This window comes from Centruroides sculpturatus, unplaced genomic scaffold, assembly GCF_000671375.1.
Source record: "Centruroides sculpturatus isolate CEXI.00-Female unplaced genomic scaffold, Cexi_2.0 scaffold891, whole genome shotgun sequence".
NCBI lineage: Eukaryota > Metazoa > Arthropoda > Arachnida > Scorpiones > Buthidae > Centruroides > Centruroides sculpturatus.
The window spans coordinates 141,359-151,054 of record NW_019385112.1 but is presented as its reverse complement, the minus strand read 5'-3'; the positions used below and the strand labels follow the sequence as shown (position 1 = coordinate 151,054).

The 9,696-nt window shown below is 31.1% G+C and overlaps 2 protein-coding genes across 2 annotated transcripts in view; one reads left to right on the top strand and one right to left on the bottom strand.

The window, feature by feature from the left end:
* LOC111634937 (testis-expressed protein 2-like) overlaps positions 1 to 9,696 on the top strand; it is a 66,145-nt gene that overhangs the window by 19,024 nt on the left and 37,425 nt on the right. The window lies entirely within an intron of this gene.
* Positions 9,190 to 9,681, bottom strand: LOC111634943. The gene has a single exon (XM_023379781.1). The coding sequence runs from the start codon at positions 9,679 to 9,681 to the stop codon at positions 9,190 to 9,192; it is 492 nt and encodes a 163-aa protein (XP_023235549.1).

The window sequence follows — 9,696 nt, the reverse complement described above, 5'->3', positions numbered from 1 at the left end:
CGTTACTTTTTAGCGGATCTTTAACGGATCTTTTATCTTAATGAATTTCATTACTTATATGAAATTTTAAAGATAGGTAGCAATAAAATACTAATAACTTCAATTCAAATCACTTTTTATTTCTTAAAATCACATATTTGGCACATTCATATTGCAAAAATTTTATCATGCAAAATTCATTTACTATCGTAAAATATTTCCATATTACACTACTAAACTTTTTTGTTGACATTGTTTTTATTTTAATTTAACTCAACATTCTCCAAAAATATAAATGTAATACGCTATACCATGTCACACTAAACTATAAACAAAAACACGTGCAGTGCAAGTCAAAACACGTCACGTTACTAATGCAAAGAGTCAACTATCGGTCCAAGGTCGGGCTGACTGAGTACGAAAGTTGAGATCCGTATCCATATCCACAGATCTAGACACTAATGATCCGTATTTGTATCCGTATCTGTGGATATACATTTTTAACGATCCGGCACATCACTAATACATATAATTGAGTTCATCTTCATTTGTCCCTTCACATGCTTTGCAGAGGCAATAACAAATTTACGGTGATACCGACCTTTTATTTGAGGCTACATGCTCACCGTCCAATGTAAATGAGTTAAAAAGTCCTCTAGCAGTGGCCAGCACTATTATTAAATAAATAAATACATTTAAAAAATTTGCCATGACAAATTCACATATAGAAAAATATATTTCCTTTTGGACTATACATATAATTGAGTCCATCTTCATTTGTTCCTTCACATGCATTTTTTTTTTTTACTGAACTTTGTGCCTGAACCATCTGAGATAGTACTATCGTGTTTGAACTTTTTTTGATGTTATACTTGTGCTCCTTTAGCTTTACACTCAAATTCCTTGTTGTAATGCCGATAAAATCTTTCTTAATCCCCAGCTGCGGGTTTTCATATGGTATCCTATACACACCTGCTTTTTCTTCCTTCCTAATGCTATCCTTGTCATTTCTTAAAATTTTATATAGGTTCGGGGCTCTTTTTAGAATTATTGTTGATCCTTTGCGGTCTGCAATTGATTTCGTAATGCCTTTGGCATATCTGTTATAAGTGAATTTTGTGATTTTACTGGGACCTTGTATTGAGCCCGTTTTTATGCTCTTCTTGTATCTTCTAACAATACCTGTTATTGTGCCTTTATTGTATCCTAAGGCTTCAGCAACTTGTAGAATTCTGTCTATTTCCTTTGCTCTATCCATAATGTCACAATATAGAAAGGCCCTTCTGATTAGAGTCTGGAATACTGCCATCTTGTAACAATAAGGATCATTTGATTGCAAGGGGATATAAAGCAGACTGTGCATTAGTTTAATATAAACACTGGTAGATAAATGCCCTTTTCTGAATTGGATGCTGATGTCCAAAAAATGTATTATTATGGAACTTTTCTGTTCTAATTTCAATTTTAGACCGTCATTACGATTAATGCTTTCAATGAATTCATTTATCTTACGGCTATTATTCCATAATATAAAGATGACATCCACATATCTTTTAAAATATAGTATACTATACAAACATTTCTGATCCCAATACATAATATAGCTAAACACCAACTAAATGCCGTAATTCTATTGGGCTAGTTTANTTGTTGTAATGCCAATATAATCTTTCTTAATCCCCAGCTGCGGGTTTTCATATGGTATCCTATACACACCTGCTTTTTCTTCCTTCCTAATGCTATCCTTGTCATTTCTTAAAATTTTATATAGGTTCGGGGCTCTTTTTAGAATTATTGTTGATCCTTTGCGGTCTGCAATTTATTTCATAATGCCTTTGGCATATCTGTTATAAGTGAATTTTTGTGATTTTACTGGGACCTTGTATTGAACCTGTTTTTATGCTCTTCTTGTATCTTCTAACAATACCTGTTATTGTGCCTTTATTGTATCCTAAGGCTTCAGCAATTTGTAGAATTCTGTCTATTTCCTTTGCTCTATCCATAATGTTGTCACAATATAGAAAGGCCCTTCTGATTAGAGTCTGGAATGCTGCCATCTTGTAACAATAAGGATCATTTGATTGCAAGAGGATATAAAGCGGACTGTGCATTGGTTTAATGTAAACACTGGTAGATAAATGCCATTTTCTGAATTGGATACTGATGTCCAAAAAATGTATTATTATGGAACTTTTCTGTTCTAATTTCAGTTTTAGACCGTCATTACGATTAATGTTTTCAATGAATTCATTTATCTATTACGGCTATTATTCCATAATATAAAGATGACATCCACACATTTTTTAAAATATAGTATACTATACAAACATTGCTGAACCCAATACATAATATAGCTAAACACCAACCAAATGCTGTAATTCTATTGGGCTAGTTTAAGGCTGATTACTAAATGAATTACATAACCAATTTGGATCTAGAGGTAAGTGTTAGGTGCCATCTCGTATTAACATTAATAATTATAAATAAATGAATTTAAATAGTTTAGAACTGCTGGGAGAAAAAATCTGCCCGAAGCAGGACTCGAACCCACAACTCCTGCTTACTATGCAGATGCGTTGCCAGTTATGCTATCTGGACCTCCAGTCCGATCTCCTCTTCCAGCGTATAGAAGCTAACGTTATAACGTTTGTGATAACCGTCAATGGTTATAACATTAAGAAAAGGTGTATAGGATGATATATGAAAACCACAACTGGGGATTAAGAAAGATTATATCGGCGTTACAACAAGGAATTTGAGTGTAAGGCTAAAGGAGCACAAGTATAACATCAAAAAAAGTTTGAACGCGACGGTACTATCCCAGATGGCTCAGGCACAAAGTTTGGTAGTTAAATGGGATGATGCGGACATTATCAAGTCAGTGAGATTCCCAACATTAGTGAAGACCGCTGAGAAAATAGAGATTTATAAGAGCAAATTAAAGGAAACTTGTATTAATGTGAGGGATGCGGAAGGTCTTCCATCGGCCTGGAAGTATATTGTTAAAAAATCTGCCGGAAACTCATAATTTACACTTTAATTTTATTGTATTAGTTGATACTTATATTTAGTAGTATTTCTGAGTTTATTTTTATTTTATTCTTTGTTTTTATTATATTTTTTATTCATTACTAGTATNACCAATTTGGCTCTAGAGGTAAGTGTTAGGTGCCATCTTGTATTAACATTAATAATTATAAATAAATTAATTTAAATAGTTTAGAACTGCTGGGAGAAAAAATTGGCCCGAAGCAGGACTCGAACCCACAACTCCTGCTTACTATGCAGATGCATTGCCAGTTACACTATCCGGACCTTCAGTCCGATCTCCTCTTCCAGCGTATAGAAGCTAACGTTATAACGTTTGTAATAACCGTCAATGGTTATAACATTAAGAAAAGGTGTATAGGATGATTTATGAAAACCCACAACTGGGGATTAAGAAAGATTATATCGGCGTTACAACAAGGAATTTGAGTGTAAGGCTAAAGGAGCACAAGTATAACATCAAAAAAGGTTCGAACACGATGGTACTATCCCAGATGGCTCAGGCACAAAGTTTGGTAGTTAAATGGGATGATGCGGACATTATCAAGTCAGTGAGATCCCCAACATTAGTGATGACCGCTGAGAAAATAGAGATTTATAAGAGCAAATTAAAGGAAACTTGTATTAATGTGAGGGATGCGGAAGGTCTTCCATCGGCCTGGAAGTATATTGTTAAAAAATCTGCCGGAAACTCATAATTTACACTTTAATTTTATTGTATTAGTTGATACTTATATTTAGTAGTATTTCTGAGTTTATTTTTATTTTATTCTTTGTTTTTATTTTTTTGTTATACATTACTATAGTATATTATTTTTAATCCGTTGTAAGTTTTTTGAAATTTGAATATTTGTATTCGATCTTGTGGAACGAAATCTTCCAATTGTCCATTTATAACCTGACGATAGCCTATGGAATAGGTTGAAAATGTTTGTTTTAATTAAATTTTCTTGGCAACAATAAAGGTGTTTGGTTATTAATTATTTTGCTGAGCATGTTTTTTTTTAATATTTGACCTTAGTTGTTTGTGTATATCCACAAAATTTGTTAATGGAAATGAAACAGAAAAAGCAATGTTTTAATGCTTGAGATGGCAAGTTCTCAAATGCATACTAGTAATTATCTTGCTTTCTATAGCTGCTCCAGTTAGGCTATACAGTATATAGTAGGGCAGGTTAAATGAAGGTTACTTCCTTTTATGAAGGTTTATTTCCATTCTAGAAATTTTCCATGGGATACATGTCATTACAGGTTATCTACCAAAAATTACTGTAATTAAATAATCTAGAGATTTCAAATATGTAATATATAGTGTATTATACATAAATATTTAATGTTTGATATTTAAAATATGACAGTAAAAAGCTGTTTAGAAATTAACTATGCTAAACATAAATTAAATTTTTTACTAGATACTAAATAAATTAAATAGCTTAATTTAGTAATGTTTTTTTAATTACAGTATATTTACTAAATGTTTAGAAACTTGAATGTGTTTGATTATTAAAATGTTCAGAAAATAATGTTTCACTTATGGTTAGTGAGCTAGATTATTAAATGAATTTAATGGTTACTTAAAATTTCTTGTTTGGGTACTTGATGGCTATATACGAAGTTCAAAAACATTTACTTAAAACATCATTGCCGGATTAAAAGATATTATTATATAAACTTAATGATCTTTAATATAAATCTGTTTAAAAGCTTATTTTTCAATTAAAAACTTAATATTACTATTATTACTTTCTTACTGCATAAATTGAAGCAACTTTTAATTCCATTGTACTACTTACGAATTTAAGAATATAATGAAGTGTTTGTATATCTATGTGGGAAGTTTATTTATTCAATATTTTCAGGAGGCTTTTTATAATAATTAAACTATGTCCCAGAACAACCTGTATAGCTTGCTGGGTGAAATGTGAATACTCTGTGTCCAACTATCTTGTTTGCTATACAGGTTGCTATACATTCCACTCAAACTATTCAAATGTGCAAATACTAAAAGCATTTAGAGATGGAAATTAGACCTGTCAGTATGTATTCCATGTAGGGTTTCCATTTCCCAGTCTTTTGCTTGTCCTGGGATTCTGGGATAAAAGTGAACTGTTTCCTGGGATCCCAGGACAGAATTAATTATTTTTAAGATATACAAAATATCATGAAATCAAATGATATAAGTATTTTTCATTTTTTAAAGTAATTTAATACATTCTGCAACCTCCAAAATCATATTAATAATGCTGTGTAAGATATATATTAAAAATTACCTACCTTTGAATTATGTAGAAATTTTCACAAATAGAAAAATTTATTAAAGTTTGCTGGAAACTGCATACAACAACAACAACAACAAAAATGCTTTGAATTGAGTTGAAAATTTAAAAAAATGAACTCAGATCAAACTTCTAACTTAAAAGGTAATTTTTATTCTTTATTTTTCTTTCAAAAAGTTTTCTACTTTTATCAAATCATCCTCAGTTAAAAGTTTAAGATTACTGTCTTTTGACGTTAATAAAGTTTTGACGAGTAAAGCACCAAAATAAACACAAAATATCTCACAAGCACTTTTGACATGTATAGAATGTCTGTCTTCTTCAGGTGAAAGGAAAACAAATTTTAGAACATTGATATAAATTTGAACATTAAAGTTAATATGTTCTAATTGGAGTGGGCATGTTATTTTTCAATGTTTAATGTTAATTTGTATTAATTGGAATACATGTGTTAAATTTAAATGGTGCACTATTAAACTTATACATTTAATTAACAGTCAAACTATAATTGAAAATTATTGGCAGCTGTGATTTAATTTTTAAAATTATTAAATAGTGAAACCCATATTTGTGGGAGCTCTAGTGTGGGCCTATTACAAGGCTCCAGTTTCTCAATAAATAATGTTTCTCAGATGAATAAACAGTTGCAGTCTTCACATTGTACTAGGACGGAAAATTTTGTTTGTGGCCCTGATATATATTACTTTTTCATCATTGTTTTGGTGTTTTAAGGGAATTAAATATATGCTTGATTTTTCTAATGTAGTTAATTTGTCCCTGTTGTTACATAATATTCTATGTAAGGGTAGCTATGATTTTATTGGAAGGTTAAATCCAGATTTTTGAACTCTTCTGGCAATGCATAAGTACACAGACCCAATATACAGGATGGAAAGACTTATATAAATGCAATCTTTTTTATTATTTCTAATTTTGATGGTGGGAAGAGGGATTTTCACACATGGGTGTGAATGCACTTGAATTTTGCATAAGTGTATCCTACCCTACACATTGCCCTATTAATAAATTGTAACTCTTTTCATACCAAATGTTGCAATGATAGTAATATATAGGCTCTAAAAATAACTGCAGCTATGGCATTATTTATATAGTAGGCAGTTGAAATGAAGTGGCTGGTATAATGTGAGGATATAGATTAAACTTGTGAGATACATTGAAACAAACTTCATGTGATTTTGTGTAGATCTAGGAAACTGATGCTACCATCTTTTTCTTATTCTACAGTAAAATTGAATGAAGTGAATATCTGGGATAATTGCTGTATAAGCTGCAAAAGTTCAAAATCAGTTCCATCTCACATTATTAATATATCAACTACATATTTAATATATAGGGGGATGCAAAAGTAGGTATACAGTTGTTGTTATGGAAAAAAAACTTACAGGGAGAAAATACGAAGAAAAAACATTAATTTTTATGTACAAATTAAATCACAAATAAGGAATACAAACTAATAAAAGATAATAATAATAATAATAATAATGAACACCAAATACTTGTATTTTTCAGATTCTCATCTGTATACCTACTTTTGCACCCCCTGTATAGTAGTGGATACTGGACTACTAAAGGTGCAGAAAAAACTAAATTCAATATTTCTTNCCATTGTTACTTAACACTTCCATTGTTGATGGAAGTGTTAAGCCTTAATCCTGTCCCTCTCCCCCGTGGGGAGGAATTTCAAAAAATCCCTTCTTAGTGTGCGTTTTCGTGACGTACTCTATCTGTGTACCAAATTTCAACTTTCAACTCCTAACCGTTTGGGCTCTGCGCTTATTATTATTATTATCAACCTGTCTCGATTATATATTAGATAAGGACTGGACAAATAAAATTAAAGTGTCTGTACAACATTAATCCATGTGTTTCTTCTAACTGCAGCTTTTTTTCATTCAGAAAAAAATAAAAAATAAATACCCCTTGTGGTATTACTATAAAACTTATTACATCCTCCTTTTTTCCTTCCATTTCTTTATTATCTCCTCCTATGCTATAAATATTTTGTTTCTTTATTCTAGAAGAAAATTCACTGATTTTGCCATGTTAGCTCAGTTGTAACTCTGTTGCGGTAAAATTGTAGTTACAAATAAGAGGTCTCCATTAGTAGCAGAAAACTTATATACAGGGATGTCCCAAGTACTGACCGGGCCCGACGCTGCTTGACTTCGGTGATTGGATGAGAACCGGTATTTTCAGTGTGGTATGGCCATGAGTGGTTACTTCAATACCAAGAATTTCTGTTTAAAGAATAAATGTATAGGCAGGGATTCTATTGAAAATTATTTAATATTTTAAATTTTATACAGCTGTTAGTTTAAATTAATGTGTAATGGATTTTTACATTAGAGTTTAAAAAATAAAGCAAAATTGTAATGTTATCTATTTTTAGTTTTGATTTTTGTTAATTATTAAATAAAAATGAAATAATTTTAGAATTAAATTCAAAAATTTTAGTTTAATTACTATATTAATTAATGTTAGTATAAAACAGCAGTCTAACCACATACTTTTAGAAAAAATTACTTCAGTTTGGCTAACTATAAGAATTAATATACAGTCTGAGTAATCTGGAAATTATTATGATTATTATAGAATATTTGACCTTAATTAATAACCAAACACCTTTTATTGTTGCCGAGAAAATTGAATTAAAACAAACGTTTTCGACCTATTCCATAGGCCATCGTCAGGTTTAAAACGGACAGTTGGAAGATTTTATTCCACAAGATCGAATACAAATATTTAAATTTCAAAAAACTGACAACGGATTAAAAAGATAATATACTAGTAATGCATAAAAAAATATAATAAAGAAAAAAATAAAAATAAACTCAGAAATACTACTAAATATAAGTATCAACTAATACAATAAAATTAAAGTGTAAATTATGAGTTTCCGGCAGATTTTTTAACAATATACTTCCAGGCTGATGGAAGACCTTCTGCGTCCCTCTCATTAATACAAGTTTCCTTTAATTTGCTCTTATAAATCTGTTTTCTCAGTGGTCTTTGCTAATGTTGGGGATCTCACTGGCTTGATAATGTCCACATCATCCCATTTAACTACTGAACTTTGTAGAAAAATATATTTTCTGTTGGACTATACATATTAGTGATGTGCCGGATATCCGAGGGAAAAAAAGATCCATATTCGTATCTGTATTCATTAACTTTTTAGCAGATCTTTAACAGATCTTTTATCTTAATGAATTTCATTACTTATAGAAATTTTAAAAATAGGTAGCAATAAAATACTAATAACTTCAATTCAAATCACTTTTTATTTCTTAAAATCACATATTTGGCACATTCATATTGCAAAAATTTTATCATGCAAAATTCATTTACTATCGTAAAATATTTCCATATTACACTACTAAACTTTTTTGTTGACATTGTTTTTATTTTAATTTAACTCAACATTCTCCAAAAATACAAACATAATCTATGCTATCCCCTGTCACACTAAATTATAAACAAAAACACGCACAGTGCAAGTCAAAACATATTACGTTGCTAATGCAAAGCATCAGCTATCGGTCCAAGGTCACACGCATGAGTGCGAAAGTTGAGATCCGTATCCGTACCTGCGGATCTAGACATTAATGATCCGTAACTGTATCTGTATCTGCGGATATACATTTTTAACGATTCAGCACATAACTAATTACCACTACTGTTATCTAGCCATAGACAAGCTTTCCACTAGTTCAAATTCCAGTTTACAGTAAATTTGAACATTTACCCACTAAACATGTTGCAATATTGAGCCAAAGCTTAGTCATGATATTAAAGATTGTTAGGCTTGTCATTTTAGACTGCTGAAAAAGGTACAGTATCTTTGTTGTTGTTAAGTTCCATCAAGTCATCGTCGACTCCTGGTGACTTCATGGACAAGTCTTCTCCATCTTGATCTTTCCCTTGTTGTCTCTCGTAGCTCCTCCAGCTTCATTTCTGTGACTTTCTCGATTTCTTCCATCCATCTTATCCGTTGCCTTCCCCTCTTCCTTCTACCTTCCACTTTTCCCAGCATAATAGTCTTCTCTAGGGAAACTTCTTTACGCATCACATGTCCAAAGTAGGTCAATTTTTGTTTTAAGATTCTTGACTCTAAGGAGAAGCTTGGCTTAATTTTTTCTAAAATTGAGATATTTGTTTTCTTTTCTGTCCATGGAACTCTAAGTAATCTTCTCCATACCCATAATTCGAATGCATCTATCATTTTTCTTTCCTTTTTCCTTAGAGTCCAGCTTTCACAGCCATATAATGTTACAGGGAAAACCATTGCTTCTACAATTCTTTTCTTAGTATGAATGGAAATGTCTTTATCTTTCATTATCTTGGTGAGATTTGCCATGGCTGTTCTGCCAAG